This window comes from Schistocerca americana, chromosome 5 (genome assembly GCF_021461395.2).
Source record: "Schistocerca americana isolate TAMUIC-IGC-003095 chromosome 5, iqSchAmer2.1, whole genome shotgun sequence".
NCBI lineage: Eukaryota > Metazoa > Arthropoda > Insecta > Orthoptera > Acrididae > Schistocerca > Schistocerca americana.
Genome location: NC_060123.1, coordinates 678,042,720 through 678,061,707, shown reverse-complemented (window position 1 = coordinate 678,061,707; position 18,988 = coordinate 678,042,720). Strand labels below are relative to the sequence as shown.

General features: G+C 39.5%; 1 protein-coding gene across 1 annotated transcript in view; it reads left to right on the top strand.

Annotated features, from left to right (window-relative positions):
- Nucleotides 1-240: 240 nt before the first annotated feature.
- LOC124615494 (transitional endoplasmic reticulum ATPase TER94) overlaps nucleotides 241-18,988 on the top strand; it is a 58,487-nt gene continuing 39,739 nt past the window's right edge. The window contains exons 1-2 of the mRNA XM_047143438.1: nucleotides 241-397; nucleotides 17,131-17,236. Coding sequence (XP_046999394.1) covers nucleotides 381-397; nucleotides 17,131-17,236 — 123 coding nt within the window. The 5' untranslated portion in view covers nucleotides 241-380. The remainder of the gene's footprint in view (nucleotides 398-17,130; nucleotides 17,237-18,988) is intronic.

Below are 18,988 nucleotides of genomic sequence, written 5' to 3'. Positions count from 1 at the left end.
AAAAGGGGAAGAACATCGGTTTTTTTTTTTTTTTTTTTACATTTCTTCGAGGTTAGCCAAAGATACTGCTTTCTTTTTTGTTTGGTAAAAATAAATTTATGACTCTCAGTTTCCAGTTGTGTACGGTGTCGAGTCTGATTACTGTATTCAGTGAACATATAAGTCATTTATAGTTACTGAAGTAATCAGAAGAACGAGCTTGGTGTTTTATGATACGTTGCGGTTATATAGAGTTATCTTTGTGTTCTTTACTTCGTTGTGGCAGCAATGCTCGTGTAACTCAGTCATCTTTGATCCATTGTGTGGAAAGAGGGGATTGGTGATTGCGGGAGTACTGAAAGAAAAGGTTTCGTAAAGTCGTAACAGGAAACCGACACGAAATGGCTGACGGCAGAAAGTAAGATTGTTATATTTTGATTGTGGCAGCTATATTTGATTTACTTCTTAATTGTTTTTGTGATTGTTTCCTTTAGTTTGTCTGTTTGGAGGAAGTATCACAGTCAAAACTACGTTGTCATCATGTCGTGAGTCATTTGTTTTCTAAACTTCGACAATATTTGTAGATTTACTCGATTTGTCTCGGCAGATTGTTTAAATACGGGCACTGATCAGTTTTGATAATCATCCAGTAGTAGAAATTGAATTCAGTACGTCAATATTTGGTATAATGGAATCTGTTGATGTAACGTCCACTTTAGCCATGAGAGTCACTTTTACTATTTTCGTTTATAAATGGGTCCGCTGCTGATGTAGGCTACTATCTGGTTTTTATAATTATTGTCGCCGCAGATTTTTCTTTCAAAGGCCAAAAACAGTTGGTATTTGCATACGGAGATTATTTCACAATGGGTATTGATTTGCTACATCATTCGGACGTCATGTTAGCACCAGTTTCGTGTGGATGAAGAATGCACAAAATTTTTACTTCCACTAATAGTACTGCTGTGACAATTGAACCAGATATGTTTTTTAAATTCTGGAGTAAAATCATGGGTGACGGGGGAAAAAAATAGCATGAATCATGGTTGCTTCGAAGAAGGCCTTTGATAATACTTTGATAATCAGTGTTATTTAGCCTTCTATTTATTACATATGTTAAACGTAAAGAACGAATTAGAGGCTCGTGTAAATGTTTTTTACTGTTATTAAAGGCTCCATTTTCCCCCTTAATCTTGTTCAATGAAAATTTAAAAAATAGGGATTGGCTTGTGTGTGATATGGCGAGAACATAGTTTTCACTTAGACTCATTACCTTTTTTGTTACCTTCATGTATTTTGGAGTTCTCACAGGGTTTGATAGTGTTGTGATTCTAGTGGTGTCATGGGGAAGTACGTAGTCAGCATTAATCATGGTGTTACCTCTGATGACCTGCTGCATCCAGCATAATTATACTTTGTGTTTTCTGGCAATTACTTATATTTATTAAGCTTTTTTGATGTTGGCTTTGCATAGTCTTGGACGTGGTTTTTAGTTGAACAAATTACAGTAGGGTGCTAGTTTGTAAAATGTTTTCATTTGTGCAGACTGAGATGGTATACATTCTTGGGTCTTTCTTCTCCCCCCCCCCCCCCCCCCCCCCCCCCCACCCTTTCAACTGTCCACTGGAAAGTGATCTTCAACTGTCCACTGGAAAGTGATCTACTCATGTTAATGACCTTGACAGTGAAAAGGATATAGAGGACCTTAGCCATAATACATTGTGTGACAAACTGCGAGATTTAATGTTGTTTGCTGCTTTGGATAATTGGTGTTATTCAATAATTATTTCAGTTATTTTCTGCTTGTTTGGGTGTGGCAAATTTCAACTGTTAAGTTGCCGTGGAGAGCAGATATATACGTATTCACAGCATTAACAGATTGTATGCTGCACTAACAAAGAACCAAACATAACACTCAATAAGCCCATTGGCAATTCAACATACCGTAAACCACACTAAATCATGCAGTAGCTATTAAGAGTAGGCATGTGTGCACTCACATTCATGGCATGGAGGTTTTGTGTTGGTTATGTTTGCAGAGGTGCGCGTTGTTATGTTTAAGAGTGCCCTCTGGTGGTGGATGTGAACATGCTGAGTTTAACATGTGGTATTGGGTTCGAGTTTTGGTCGTAATCGTGCTAACATGGTTTTAAGTAGTTGGTGTGGTAATGTGGCTTTTGGAAACATTTTCCTGAGTTATTAACCTTTTTTGTGTGTTTGGGGTGGGTTTTTTTATAGGTAGGATTAGTTTGGTGTCCGCTGTTTCGAAATAAGTCTAATTTTTTTATTGCTTTTTGTTAGGTATGGATGTGACAGTGAAGTTAAGTGTATCACTACGTTCCAAGAGGGGTGATTATATGTCGTCTGACATACAGTTTCTGCAGATGTTGTGTGTTATTGCTGAATGTTAGATGCATAGATGCAGCATTTGTGGCAACAACATGAGGTTGATGAGCGTTCTGGCAGCTCGGGCTGAGGACATGTATATGTGGCGTGTGTGCGTCTTGTTTGTGGGGGGGAGGGGGTGGACAACCTAGGTGGTATTGTTGGAGGCATTTGTTGGTTAGCGGTTTTTGTTTTGGTTGTAGTGTATATGGGATATTTGCGTTTTTGAGTTTTCGAGGTTTTGGTTCCACTTTTTTGGAGTTGTTGGTTCTGGTTTTGTGGTATAGATAGTTTCAGTTGGGTTATAAAGGCCAAGAGAAATATCATATTCCACTTTTCAGTTGTATAAGTTGATTTTTTGGTATCAATATCTGCGGTGGTGATGGGTATAGCAGAATGTTGGGATTAATATTTTTATATTATTTGTTTTGCGATGGTGTGGTGTTTTTTATTATTGCATATTTAGCTTGCCCCCACCCTAAACCCTGTATTTTCTGCAGTTGTCTTGTTAGTTCCATTTTATTTTTGGAGCGAGACGTTATTGTCATTTTTATTTTTCTTCGCATTTGTTGCCATGTGTATGTTGTGACATCATTGTCGTCGTTTTGTATACATACACTGGAAATAACTATTTCTGCCGTATTGATGACATCATGGGTCAAAGCAGATGGATGGAATTGGACTCTACTGTAATGCCACTTGGTGTGTTGTTTTAGATTTGTATGTGCAATAATTGACAGAAGGTCACATTTGATTTGAGTGCATATTTTGGTTTATTTCAGCTTGCCAGAAAGGAGATACATAGAAGTCAGCCAGTGTGTCCAATCACAAAATAGTCAAATAGTTTAATTCTTACTTCTGGCTAGGTGAAACTGCCTCCTACACTATTTTGTCACTTAAGCGAATGCCATTCTTTGTGATCAACAGCAGCTTGTAATGACCCATGTTGTCTCACGAAATTTCAAAACTTCTGTGGATCTTTGGGCTTAAATTCCTTTAGTAGTAGGGAATATGCACCACTGCCTTTGTCCCTTATGCCCACACAGGATTTGAACCTAACAACATGTGACATTTTGTCATCTTTGTCATGTCCTAATCCTAAGATTTACTGACACTGCCAGGGCAATAGCACCAAAAACAACTGCATCCTCAATGTGCAATCGTCTGTATAAACGTCAATTTAGATCAACAGCTTCTTCTTCCACCATGTTTCATAATATAAAACAAATAGTTCAGTCCAAAATTCAGAACAGTAATAATATAATTCTGTGGTAATAGTATAAGAGAATATTAATTAATAAATAACAATAACAGAAATAAAAACAATTACTCCATAAATAGAAACCTTGAGCTATCAGAAATTTTTAATTTGAATGGACAGCTTTATAAGAAATCAGTCCCATCAAGACTTTCTTGCACCAGGACTACCCCATGTGCTTTATGTAATTGGGCAGTTCCTGACATGTACGCTTGGTGCACTGTTGCATAGGTGTACACCTGTTATGTTAACAGGGGGTTAGGGTACTCACTCACAATGTGGCTCATTATGAGTATCACAAGTCACAGGCACTGTCAGTTCAAGAGGCCCCCTTCTGTAGTGCGGTATCTGTTGAGTTACACCCTTCAGCTTCCTAAAATGATTCTAACATTTACTGGTGAGTTGTCAAAAGTTTAAGGTTCCAAGTGTTCCTAGCTTGACTCTCGTTTCCTGTAAGCATCTCAGTTGAACCCAGTGGGGAGCATTTGGACTCTCTCTTTGTATGGTGGTCTTCTGGTTTGTTGTTTTTTTTTTCCAGCTGGTAAGAGTAAATTATTGTGGAGAGTAATTGATTCATTTTTAGAAACTTGATGTATTGGTGGCTGATGCATCGTACATGTAGGTCTGACTGTGCCCATAATTGCATTCAAATTTAAGTCAGCTCCCCCCCCCCCCCCCCCTCCAATGAAAGCAATGCTCTACAGAGAACTGATTATTTGTTCTCCATGTACTACCTGCTAGCTTCTCTGCCAGGTTTAATCGTGTTAGTACCTTCTTAGCTGTGGTGGAATGGGTAGGGGAAGGTTACCACAGAATGAGTGGAACTCGTGTGTAGGAGGTGGTAAATGACAAATTATGGTCAATGACAGGAGTTGCAAGAAGTATGCTCACAAAGTTAAGAATATTACACTATCCTTTTCCTCATATGTCTGCATTCTGTCTAACTACACCAGGGTATTTTGGTTCATTGACATGCTTGAATGTACCAAGAGGGCCAAAGTGTGGGCTGATCTTTGCTACTGAAGGTAATACATTAGAATGGTGGAATACACACACTTCTGTTTCAGAAGTATTAGGGATGAGTCATGTATTGAAAAATTAAGTGTTTAGTGAGCCTGTTAGGTGTTCTTTACATTCAGAGCAAGTGTCACTTTTAATGTTCAATTGCAATAACATGGAACTATACAGGCCTGCTGCATAAGGACCTACTGAACTGGACCTTGCTTTATCTAGAAATTTACATTTGTTCAAATTTATTATATGCAACATACAACATAGTGCAATTATGTATTTCAATAATATAAGTATTCTGCTTGAACAGAACTGCTGCCCATCAGAAAATGCTTTATAATAATCCATTACTTCCTTGTACTACTTTACACAGAAGAACAACAAAAATTACATGCGGGTAGTTGAAGTGATTTTTCTGAATTCTGTAAACTTGTTTATACCACTTAAGTCTTCGGCTGGCTGGGGTGGCCGAGCAGTTCTAGGCGCTACAAGCTGGAACTGTGCGACCGATACGGTCACAGGTTCGAATCCTGCCTCGGGCATGGGTGTGTGTGATGTCTTTAGGTTAGTTAGGTTTAAGTAGTTCTAAGTTCTAGGGGATTGATGGCCTCAGAAGTTAAGTCCCAGAAAGCTCAGATCTATTTGAACCATTTTGAACTTAAGTCTTCATGTCAATGAGACATTACTCTTTAATTTTGGTTTTGTTGTTTGAATGTTAATTAAATTATGTTCTCGCAGCAGTTTGTGTAAGAAGAGGTGGGGAGTGATTTGGTAGCTGGATGTGAGAAGGAAGGGGGTGCTTGACAATAAACCTGGTGGTAATGAAAGAAGATTGCGGAGTACGAACTGCGTGCAGTTAGCCTCAGAAAAATTTCATCCATAGTCACAGACTTCGTAAGTTATACTGTTACAGTTACAGGACCACCTGTGTCCATGACTGTAGCACAGCGGAGCTCTTCTGTGGGCAGCAGCCACATACTCTCCTCCATCTTCTCAAACCACAGCCCTTAGAACACCAAATTTGAAACACTGGACGATACCCCTGCACCAGGTTCAGTGGTATGGGCCTAGCAAAAGCTTTGTGGATAACAGTTACAGATGAGCAGTGCATTAAGATGGTTGATACTCCATTGTGTTTGGAATGTTGACACACCATCCAGTACCATCTGTGTATCGCTTGGAGTTTGGGTACCCACCCTTGCAAAACCCTCAACCACACAGGTAGAATTTGCACCCTGGGGTACCATCAGTGGTTCCTGTGGATGCAGGTTTGTAGGTTGAGACCTCACTGCAGCATCCCTCCCCCCAACAGTTGTATCCCACACCTCTGTTCCCTGATGCATCGCTAGGTGCCCCACGTTCCTTTTCCCAGCTGTGGGCTCCTCCACCAGGATACCAACTATGACATTGGTTCATCCTCTGAAACATCATCCAGGGTGTTTCAGGCCCTACACACCTTGTCCACCATCCTCACTGACAATGGCAACAGTGTAACACATTATAAAATCTTGTGAGTGTGGGGTCTTATACCTGCAGTTTTGGGGAAGAAGTGTCTGTAAGTTCTGAGCGGATGGTTGGGCCCCTATTGTTTTATTGAGTTGACAGCTATACACAAATGACAGGCAGTCTTAGCCGGACAAACCACATATTTGAGATGGCATAACTCAGTGCTTATCTGTGTTAACTGAGGTGTCATTGCTTTTGAGAACATTAAGCATTCAAATGTAGAGATGTATATTTTGAGATCCTGTAAGGCAGCGTCAGTGACCATAATGGAGAATGCCCTAAATCCGACAGCTACAACATCATAATCACAGTCATCAAGTATAAACACATACAGGATTTTAACAGTAAACCACACCATCATGAACAATACTCCTTTTGCGGCATATGCCACTAGAGTTGGATGCACATCTGTGATGCTTCCATGCTTAGTTAAATGAATCTGTGACAAAATGTGTTTTTCTTCTTAGGACCGTTTCTATTTCTGTTTTGAGCCTATTTGCTACAAGTCCCCGACTGGCCAGCAAGGTGAGAAGTACCATGTGTTTGTGTGTTGAACAATACTACATCTACACTGTGCAAACCACTGATAGGTGCAATACAGAGGGTACGTCCCATTGTACCAATTATTGGTGTTTCTTCTTAATCCACTCATGCATGGAGTGCGGGAAGAATGATTGATTGAATGCTTATGTGTGTGCAGTAACTATTCTGATCCTATTCTTAAAATCCCTATGTGAGCAATATGTAGGAGATCGTAGTATATTCCTAGAATCATCATTTGTAGCTGGTTCTTGAAGCTATGTTAATAGGCTTTCTGAGCATGGTTTACATCTATCTGCAAGAGTCTTCCAGTTCAGTTCCTTCAGTATCTCTGTGACACTCTCCTGTGGATTAAACAAACCTGTGACCATTCATGCTGCCCTTCTCTGTATACATTTAATATCCTCTGCTAGTTCTATTTGTCATGGGTCCCACACACTTCAGCAATATTGTAGCAGCAGTCACATGAGTGATTGCACATCCCCAGTATTCTCCCAATAAACTGAAGTCTACCATCTGCTTTACCCACGACTGAACCTAAGTTATCATTCCATTTCATGTCCCTACAAAGTGTTACCTCCTAGGTCTTTTTATGAGTTGGTAGATTCCAACAGTGACCCCATTGATATTATAGTCTTAGGGTACATTTTTTCATTTTGTGAAGTGCACAATTTTACATTTATGAAGATTTAAAGCAAGTTGCCAATCTTCTGGGGTAATTCATCAAGCCAAGCGAAAGTTTTCCGGGCACAAAAACGTGCAGTAAGAATTATATGTGGTGTGAACTCAAGAACATCCTGCAGAAGCCTGTTTAGGGAACTAGGGATACTAACTACAGCTTCCCAATATATTTATTCCTTAATGGAATTTGTCATTAAAAATATATCACTTTTTCAAACCAACAGCTCAATTCATGGAATCAATACTAGAAATAAGAATAATCTTCACAAGGATTTAAAGTCACTTAGTCTTGTACAAAAAGGTGTGCATTATTCAGGAACACACATTTTCAATAACTTGCCAGCAGCCATAAAAAGCTTAACAACCAATGAAATTCAGTTTAAGAGAAGCCTAAAGGATTTATTGGTGGCCAACTCCTTCTACTCCATTGATGAATTTCTGAGGAAAACCAACTGATTTGTATATAAGTACAACATAACTTCTGCACAATTTCAGTGCAGTAATGTGTTCACTGAAAATTTGTGTGTGTGTGTGTGTGTGTGTGTGTGTGTGTGTGTGTAAGTATAATCTAACTTCTGCACCATTTCAGTGCAGTAATGTGTTCATTGTAAATAAGTATTACAGTAGTTGTATTACATGTTTCTTACCTTATAAATAAATATAAAACTTTTTTATTTTAAATTCAGTGCAATAGTATTTGTAAAATGACTCTTAGTGTTCATTAAAAAATGACGATCATTCCACTTGGGACCTGTGGAATGGTACATTAGCTTATTTGTTTTAGTTTAAATATTTGTCATGTATTGTTGTTTTTCTGACATGTTCCACATCCTGGAGGACCTCCTCACTACGGATCAATTGGAATGAAAGTAAATCTAATCTAATCTAATCTTTGCACCACTTTGAAATCGTGTCAAGATCTGACTGAATATTTATGCAGCTTCTTTTAGACAGTACTTCATTATAGATGACTGCATCATCTGCAAAAGGACTGATGTTACTGCAAGGTCATTAATACACAACCTGAACAGCAAGGGTCCGAACACACTTCCCTGGGGCACACCTGACATTATTTCATCTGATGACAACTCTCCATCCAAGATAACATGCTGTGTGCTCCTTACCAAATAGTCCTCAATCAAGTCACAAATTTTACTTGATGCCCCCATATGATCATACTTTTGAAAATTAGCAATGGTGCGGTGCTGACTCAAATGCTTTTTGTAAATCAAGAAATACTGCTACTACCTGATCGCCTTCATCCAAAGATTTCAGTATGTCGTGTGAGGAAAGTGAGTGTTGAGTTTCATATGATCGAAGTTTTCAGAATCCATGCTGGGTGGCGTTGAGGAGTTCGTTCTGTTAGATACCTCATTATGTTTGAGCTCAGAATATGTTATAAGATTCTACAACAAATTGATGTCAAGGAAGTTGGATGGTAGTTTTGTGGATCACTTTTACTACCCTTCTTGTAGATCGTTGTGACCTGTGCCTTTTTCCAAGAACTGGGCTTGGTTTTTTGTTGGAGGGATCTATGATAGATTATAGTTAGGAGCTAGTGTTGATTTGGGTGGTTGAGCTCGCATTGTCAGCAATGTTAATTTTTTGAGTTCTTAAGTGCTCAGTAATAATGTCCAGAAGTGGAACATAACCCACAGTTTCTGTTTGCTGTGGGGAGAAAGGTTGCTGTGTAGTGTACAACAGACAGTGCTTCCATCTCCACAATAGTATTTTTTTGTGTGTCTGTGCAAAATATCTTGCACATACATTTTACCTTGCAAACCACTCCCCTTATCTGTTGTTTGGTGCTTACAAGAAGGCATTTCAGGCCTACATTGACCTCAGGAGCTAAAATTTTTTTCTGCTACATGTGCTCATATAACCCTGACATATCAAGATGAAATATTGGAAGAGTTAGACTTTCATTTCCATTGTAAGCGTCATATAATGAAATGAATGGGTTATGTTACAAATTGTTCTCGTAAAGGGTCATTCCATTCAAGTGGTCTAGGGGTTACTGCATGACCACATAGGATTTTGATAAAACTTTATTTGGGTCGCTACGGTCGCAGGTTCGAATCCTGCCTTGGGCATGGATGTGTGTGGTGTCCTTAGGTTAGTTAGGTTTAAGTAGTTCTAAGTTCTAGGGGACTTATGACCACAGCAGTTGAGTCCCATAGTGCTCAGAGCCATTTGAACCATTTATTTGGGTGTTCGCACATGTTCCCAGTAAAATTGGTTAAGTAATGCAATTGCCTATTCAATACTTCCAAAGATGTAGTCATTGGTTTGACCCCAAAGCACAGCTTTAAACAGTGCACCCATGAGTGTTCAACGACTTTGAGGCATAATAGTGCCAACAGTATTATCTTGAAAGAAACAAAACTAGGCAGTCATGGATAAATTGAAGCAAAGTTGGCTGAAAAACACACTTGAAAAAAATGTTAAGTTCACCTTTTTATATTGCTGGAAGTAATTGCGGGATAAACCTGAAACTTTGCCTGGAATAACCTGCCAACACAAGTTCTTAGAATATAAAATTTTGTACTGCTAGTGCTTTCCAGTTGTTTACAGATTGAGGGAAAAGTTGAAAATTTTTATAAAAATGACAGTAAATGGGATTTTTATCCAACTTTTATGAAATTCTTCTACATAGTCTTAAACAGTTTTCATGAGAAAGACCAAATTCTAAACCACCTAAAAAACTTTTAGTTTTGCAGTGTGAGTACATATTCCACTGGTATTCAAACATCACATCTTACTGTGTTCTACAGTTGTTTAGAACTCTCCAGAGGAGGTAATACAGAAGTTGTGACAACTAGCAAATGAAATTGAGTCAGAACTCAAAAAATTCAGGAAAGGGGGTGTCATTTGTCATGACTTCTCAAGGTGTTTCAGCCTTGTTTTCTGCTATAACAACTACAGAATCAATCGGTTTACAATCTTCGAATTTCACTGGACATTGAGGTAGTAAAATTGTTGCATACAGTTGCACATTGAATAAATTGCCTTTAAGTTTTACACCATCGCCACGTTGTGTAAATTTTGGTGAAGTTCATAGCAGTCTGCCATATTATTTTGTTTTAGAAAGGATTTGTTGAAGAGAATTTTTAGTATGCCCTTTCATTGTACAATACAGTTGACAAGATAATTTAATTCTGGTTTAAAGTGTAACATATATTGTGTTTCGAATAATGAATGCTAGACTGTGTTCCACCAGAAAGGAGGTCAGACAAAGAGCTAGACGGATGGACAATATTCTGGCTGACCTTGCCAAGAGAGGATCCGTGGATGGAAGAAATAAGTTGAGAACAGAGAGATATGGAGGAAGATTGTTTAGGAGGCAAAGGCCCACCAATGGCTGTAGTGCTGAAGAAGAAGATATATTGGATTTGCCTAGTTTGCAGTTAATGTAGAACATTAGTGTACTGATGAAAAATTCTGTAAATTTGTTGATATGGTCCATGCTGACTTGACCACGTCTGGTTTCTTTTCAAGTAAGAAATGGCCTGAGTAGCCATGCCCAATAGCCATGCAGTAACATCCTCCAGTGGGTTTCTTTACATAAGATCCCAAACATGATGATACACTTTGTTAGAGGCCAAAGCTAGAAGTTCTTTTAGGATCCTAACCTTCTGTTTACTTGAAACTACTTTTGTACAGCTTTCATTTATTTTTTGTAGACTGCCATCAGGAAAACTATTGGGTGGTAAAACAGTGTCACTGTTGGTGCTGGAATAACTGCAGTAAAGTGCTCTTGTGGACCCCAGCACTTCTTGCTTCTTGATGCCAATAAAATGAATTTGCTAGGTGATGCGAGGACATAAGGCTCATTAAAGCGTCCTTGCACTCAGCGGAAGTCTCAAATATTTCCAATCCAACATGCAGAGTATTTTCCTGGCTGTAGGTCCAATCTGTCACGCTGCTGCTCTGAGAGCATTAATGGCATTACATTTTCTTTCATTAGCAAAGAAGAGGGTCTATACAAGGGCAGTGTACTTGAGGACAATATTATGGAAATGGAAGAGGATGTAGATGAAGATGAAATGGGAGATACGATATTGCGTGAAGAGTTTGATAGAGCACTGAAAGACCCGAGTCGAAACAAGGCCCCGGGAGTAGACAACATTCCATTAGAACTACTGATGGCCTTGGGAAAGCCAGTCCTGACAAAACTCTACCATCTGGTGAGCAAGATGTACGAGACAGGCGATATTCCCTCAGACTTCAAGAAGAATATAATAATTCCAATCCCAAAGAAAGCAGGTGTTGACAGATGTGAGAATTACCGAACTATCAGTTTAATAAGTCACAGCTGCAAAATACTAACACGAATTCTTTACAGACGAATGGAAAAACTGGTAGAAGCCGACCTCGGGGAAGATCAGTTTGGATTCCGTAGAAATGTTGGAACACGTGAGGAAATACTGACCTTACGACTTATCTTAGAAGAAAGATTAAGGAAAGGCATACCTACGTTTCTAGCATTTGTAGACTTAGAGAAAGCTTTTGACAATGTTGACTGGAATACTCTTTTTCAAATTCTAAAGGTGACAGGGGTAAAATACAGGGAGCGAAAGGCTATTTACAATTTGTACAGAAACCAGATGGCAATTACAAAGAGTCGAGGGGCATGAAAAGGAAGCAGTGGTTGGGAAGGGAGTGAGACAGGGTTGTAGCCTCTCCCCGATGTTATTCAATCTGTATATTGAGCAAGCAGTAAAGGAAACAAAAGAAAAATTCGGAGTAGGTATTAAAATCCATGGAGAAGAAATAAAATCTTTGAGGTTTGCCAATGACATTGTAATTCTGACAGCAAAGGACTTGGAAGAGCAGTTGAACGGAATGGACAGTGTCTTGAAGGAGGATATAAGATGAACATCAACAAAAGCAAAACGAAGATAGTGGAATGTAGTCGAATTAAGTCGTGTGATGCTGAGGAATTAGATTAGGAAATGAGACACTTAAAGTAGTGAAGGAGTTTTGCTTTTTGGGGAGCAAAATAACTGATGATGGTCGAAGTAGAGAGGATATAAAATGTAGACTGGCAATGGCAAGGAAAGTGTTTCTGAAGAAGAGAAATTTGTTAACGTCGAGTATGGATTTAAGTGTCAGGAAGTCGTTTCTGAAAGTATTTGTATGGAGTGTAGCCATGTATGGAAGTGAAACATGGACAATAAATAGTTTGTACAAGAAGAGAATAGAAGCTTTCGAAATGTGGTGCTACAGAAGAATGTTGAAGATTAGGTGGGTAGATCACGTAACTAATGAGGAGGTATTGAATAGGATTGGGGAGAAGAGAAGTTTGTGGCACAACTTTACTAGAGGAAGGGATCGGTTTGTAGGACATGTCCTGAGGCATCAAGGGATTACAAATTTAGCATTGGAGGGCAGCGTGGAGGGTAAAAATCTTAGAGGGAGACCAAGAGATGAATACGCTAAGCAGATTCAGAAGGATATAGGTTGCAGTAGGTACTGGGAGATGAAGGAGCTTGCACGGGATAGATTGACGTGGAGAGCTGCGTCAAACCAGTCTCAGGACTGAAGACCACAACAACAACAACAACAACAAAAAACAGCAAAGAAGAAATTGAGCAAAATTTCAAGAAGAGAGACTCAAACATGGATATACTCTAACAGGAACTAGAGACAGTCATCACCTTAAGCCAACTGATGAATTAACAATTTAGCCCAACAGAGTTTCAAAGAAGATTGGTGGATTGGAAATATTTGTGAAATGTCTGCCAGGTAGAAAGCTGCATTTGTAAGCTTTATGTACCCAGTGGCCCAGCAAATGCGCTTTATTAGCTATAGGGGAGTGACAAGTGCTGAATTCCAGAACAGCACGTTATTGCCGTTATTCCAGTACTATCATGGGAAAGATCTAGATCCTCATGACATTCTATAGCAAATTAATGAAATCTATAACATAAATTCAATTAGTTTGAATTAAATATAAGCTGAGGCTTCTAAAAGACCTTCTACCTTTGGCTTCTGGCAGTTAAATAAGTGCATCATTATTCTTGGAATTCTATGGAAAGAAACCTTTATCAGGCTTGGGAACCTGTGGGAAAGAAACCCACTCGAGGCTGCTATTGCACTGTTATCGGGAGTGGTCACTATGGCCATGAGGTTGTTGGTTTTCTCATTTTAAAAGAAACAAGCAGTGGTTAAGCTGCTATGGAGCTTAGCAGCACTATTTTGTATCAGTACATTGTTACACAAAATTGCTTAACTTACGAACATAATTATTAACTAGTGCTTCAATAGCACTGTACAATAATGAACATACTCAAAATTCTCTTAACATACAAGGGCTATCCGCAAAGTACGTTACGTTTTGGAATTAAAAATAAATAAAGTATTGGAATTTTTTTTATTAAATACAGATGAAAGCCACACTTAAATACTACTTTTCTACATAGTTGCCATTTAAATTAAGGCACTTCTCGTAACGATGGACGAGCTTGGAAATTCTTTCGTCGTAAAATTCGGCCGCCTGCACCTTCATCCACGTGGTTACCTCTTCTTGAAGGTGTGCGTCGTCATCAAAACGCTGCATAGCCAACCGCTTCTTCATTGCTGGGAGTAAGTGGAAGTCGCTTGGTGCCAGGTCGGGACTGTAAGGCGGATGAGGAAACAACTCCCACTTAAAAGATTCGAGAACTTCTCGAGTGGCATTTGCCGTGTTGGCCCGGGCGTTCTCGTGAATCAGCAAGATCTTTGAGCCCAACTTTTCCCTGCGCTTGTTTTGTATTGCTCTTCTGAGGTTGTGCAGAGTTTGGCAATACCTTTGCGAGTTTATTGTAGTGCCTCTTTCCAGGAAATCCACAAAAATCACATTTTTTCTGTCCCAAAAGAAGAGGTAACCACGTGGTTGAAGGCGCAGGGGGCTGAATTTTACGACGAAGGAATTTCCGAGCTCGTCCATCGCTACGATAAGTGCCTTAATTTAAATGGCAACTATGTAGAAAAGTTGTATTTAAGTGTGGCTTTCATCTGTATATAATTAAAAAAAATTCCAGTACTTTATTTATTTTTAATTCCAAAATGTAATGTACTTTGTGGATAGCCCTTGTATGTTCTTTCCAGAAAAAAAAGTCAGTCAGTCTACTGTGATCTCCACCAAAATTTGCACAGTCGTGTAAAACTTAACGGTAATTTATACAATTTGCTGCAGCTGTCACGCAACAATTTTACGACCTTGTTATCCAGTACTTTCACAATGCACAGTTATTTTGAAGTTTATAACCTGTTTGATTCTATAGTTACTGTAGCAGGCTGAAATGTCCAGATGAGTCATGACAATTAAATCTCCCCTCCTCCCTCGCCCTGAAATTTCTTCTGACTCGGTCTCGCTTTATAGTCGTAGTACTTTCGATAACACCTTCCCCAGAAAGTATTTATCAAATGTAGATCATAGTAAGGAAAAGAAGTTAAATTTGAGTACCAGTGTTGTATTATGGCTGTATTTGCAGTGCACCTCCACCTTTTCATGGTTTTTTTTTTTTTTTTTTTTTTTTTTTTTTTTTTTTTTTTTTTTTTTTTTTTTGAGCCTTGTATGCTCGCATTGCAAAACTCAATACAGTGTTTTAGGTGGTTTAGAATGTGGTCTTTCTAAAGGAAATGGTTTTGAGTTTGGTGAGCAGAAAACTTGTTTTTGATTGGCAAAGAATACCTTTTTGGCATTTTTACAAAAATTGTCAACTTTGCACTCTGTTTGTAAACTGTTGGAAAGCAGTAAAAGTATGATATTTTATATTCTTAGACCTTGTGTTGGTAAGTTATGTGGAACATTTCTGAATTGTGCTGCAATTACTTTGGGAGATATAAAAAGCTAAACCTCAGTTTTTCTCGGTAATCTATGTTTTCATCCAATTTTGCTTCCAGTTATCAACGTGAAAGTTACTGAAGGAATCTCTTTTAATTATTTTGCTTAAGTGAACGCACAAAATTGTAAAAGTTCTAGTTTTGTTTTTATTTGTGTATTTATTTTTTAAAGAAAATGGGTGCACTGTTGATGCTGTGCGTTGGGGTCAAACAAATGACTGTATATCTGCAAGTATTATATTGATGAAAGTACAATCTTATCTGTGCTCACTGGGAACATGTGTGAATGTACATACATAATTTCAAAGAAATCTGTGATGTTCAGCTGAGATTAGACCACTTGTAAAGCAATGGTGCTAAGCTATGTCTGTAAATGCTGGGTGTCTGGGTTAAACATAGTGATATTAAAGGTAATAACTTGATGTAATTGAGATATTGATGGTATGTGTCCACAATAGTAACTAAATGTTTGTATACACATCTAATACATATTGATTTGCCGACAACTAATCTGTATTTCACTTCTCTCGAAGTGTTTCGCAGGTGTAATAATATGCTATTGCGCGAATGCGGTGGCTCGGATCTGGTAGATTGTACTGTGTGTACCAAAAACAATGTTCTACCAGTGTAACGGACTTCGCGGCAGAGTCCCCATGGCTACTGACACACATTTACATGAATAAAGCAGTTCCGTACATGAGGTACTAACTGCTGCAAGCAAGCACTGAAAACAATTTTAGTTACTGTACTTATAGAAGCAAACTACCAATAAATATCTCAATTACATCCTGAGTTATAAAATTTAATAGTATTTCATATTTAACCTAGGGATCCTTTGTAGATGACATAGGAATAGTTAATGATAACCATTGATAACTACTTACCTGTGTTATTGCTATTTTGTGTTTTAGTATGTTTGTGAGTGAAAACAATGATCTTACAGTGCATAAAAATTGTATTCTCAAGAGGTTGTCTTTTCATCCTTGTCTTGTCTGTAAACCATGGAAGAGAAATATGGTTAACACAAAATGTATTAGTGGGACAATGACCCATTTGTATTCCATACCTTCTCAAGAGTGATGGGGTGCCTGTTGATGAAGCTTTTACTTGCAGACGCAGAGATTACTGTGTTGTGTGTGGCTTGCCCAGCATCACAGCTAATAGAGCACAGATATTGACCTATAGCAATTGTGCATTTGGAGTCAGTCTTCTATGTTGATAGCCCTAATTCCTTTTATAAACATTGATTCTCAATATATGCACACACTTGAAGGGGGGGGGGGGGGGAGAGAGATGTATGTTACGACAGGTTTTTTTTTTGCTTTGGGGGGGGGGGGGGAGGTTTGACATCTCACATGGAAGATAAACTGTGTGTGGGGAAGCATAAAAGTTGGTTTACATGCTTCCGAATTGCAGGTAGCATTATTGTGCTGTGCACAGTCAGTTCAGTTTTATTTGTTAATCACAATTATAATTTTGAAGTCAATTTTGTACTTGGTGATGAGTCGCATGTGTGTTTGAGATATATATTTTTACATGTTGTATAAAAAAGGAAACAAGATTGTAATTGTGGAATATGATGGGTCACAAATATGTTCTTTATTTATTAAATCCCATCTCTTAATAGGCATGCCGTGAAGTATTGATATGCAAAATTACTCTTGTAGTTGTGTGTCATTGAATTATGCTAAATTAAGAAATATGGCTATCAGAGAAAACTGAATAGGGATTCATTTTCTGGTGTCAGCATTCATCCTCATATGAGTGCCATTCATTGTTCAAAATAAAAAGTTTAGAAATATATTTTTATCTGATGTGAAAGAATTAGGGTAATTTAATGTGCTTCTTCTTTGTCACTTGTAAATCACATGGAAAATGCTCTGTAAGTGATAATTAACGTTTTATTGTGTCAAAACCCAATAAAAGTATTTTGTTTGCAGTCCTGATGACTTGGCCACTGCAATTCTTCGTAAAAAGGATCGTCCAAACAGGCTAATTGTTGAAGAAGCTGTGAGTGATGACAACTCTGTTGTTGCATTGTCACAGGTTAGTACATGTGTGCCTTGAAGGCATAATCTGAAACAATTTAGTCAATATAAAATTTCAGTATTGCATATTTACCACTTTATCGAGGTTGGGAACATTGTTTCTGTGTCTTACATCCAAGTGTGTATGAATTTGTTGTTGTTGAGTGTGCCAGATTAGAATAGAAGAAAGCTTTTGTGTGTGTGTGTGTGTGTGTGTGTGTGTGTGTGTGTGTGTGTGTGTGTGTGTGTGTGTTTCATTTGTGCAGTATGTTAGAAGATTAATATATGCATTGAAAAAGCATCACCATCACTTAAACTTGAACGCCTTGATCAGTATAGCTAACGCCCCCCAGGGGGTCCACAACTCTTTTGTGGATACGTGCGTAGCGAGCACGGGACCCCGAGCTAATGTGGCCCTCCTTCCTTTCCGGGCTGCATACCTTCCTTTTCCGCATCCTTCCCTATCCCCCACATTCCCCCCCCCCCCCCCCCCCCCCCCCCCCACCTCACCTCTGGCTCTTTCCTTCCCTTTCTCCCCCTCTGGGAGTATGGTTTGTGCCTACGTCTGGAGACGGACACTCGTAAATGTAATGCATTCTTCGCCTTCTCTGCTTGTATGTCTTCACCCTTCCTTTGTCCTTCTCTTTTCCTTACCTCTTCTCTTTACCCTTTTCGCCGCTGCGGCGTTTGAGACCTCTCTTCTTTCCTTTCCCTTTCTTTGTTTTTCCCTTTCTCTTTCTTCCTTCCTGTGCGTTTCTGAAGGCCGACCCACACATTTTCATGCGTAGCCGGCGACGAGGTAACGCGTAATTCCCCGCCCCGGGTAGACAGGTAGGACACGTACGTACCCCCTGGTAACGGCCAGGCCCAGGTAGGGGTGATTACCCGTTCCGAAAGTGCCGACTGGTCCCTCCCTCCGTCCGTTTGTCGGGAGGTGTGATCTGAGGTGTGAACAATCACCTAAGGCGGGAGTGCCCTCAGAGAGGGCCCCCACAAGGGAGGAACGCGCCATCGGAGACGCCGGTAATCATGAGGGATTCTTCCGCAATGGTTTCCTCACCTTCCACTATGTCTGCTCACAAGCGTAAGTTCACTGAGTCTCAGCCACAGACAGTTCTTCCATCGTTGCCACAGTTCCTTGTTGTTCTCGGTCTGATGAAGGTCACGACTTCTCCACGGTCAACCCTTTCATTATTCAGAAAGGTGTTGACGCAATTGCAGGTCCTGCAAAGTCTTGTTCCAGATTACGGAATGGCACCTTGTTAGAAACAGTGAGTGCCCTCCAGGCACAAAAATTGCTGCGTACTTCACTTCTCCGCACCTTCCCTGTCTGGGTGGAACCGCACCGTACCTTAAATTCCTCACGTGGAGTCGTTTATACACGCTCCCTCGACGGATTGTCTGACGACGAAATTCAGCACTACCTGTCTGACCAGGGCGTAACGGCTGTTCATAGAGTTATGAAAAGGGTTGACACGAACATCATTCCAACCCGCACTGTCTTCTTGACATTTGACAAAGTTCAACTCCCATCCAAAATCAAAGCAGGCTATGAGATAATTTCCGTTCGCCCTTACGTCCCAAACCCTACGCGTTGCTATCGGTGTCAGCGGTTCAATCACACCAGCCAGTCCTGTTCCAATCTGGCCAAATGTGTTATGTGTGGCAAGGATGCCCATGAGGGTGCTTGTCCACCTCCATCCCCTCGCTGCATCAACTGTATGGGTGACTACGCTGCTTCCTCTCGAGATTGCCCCATTTTTAAAGACGA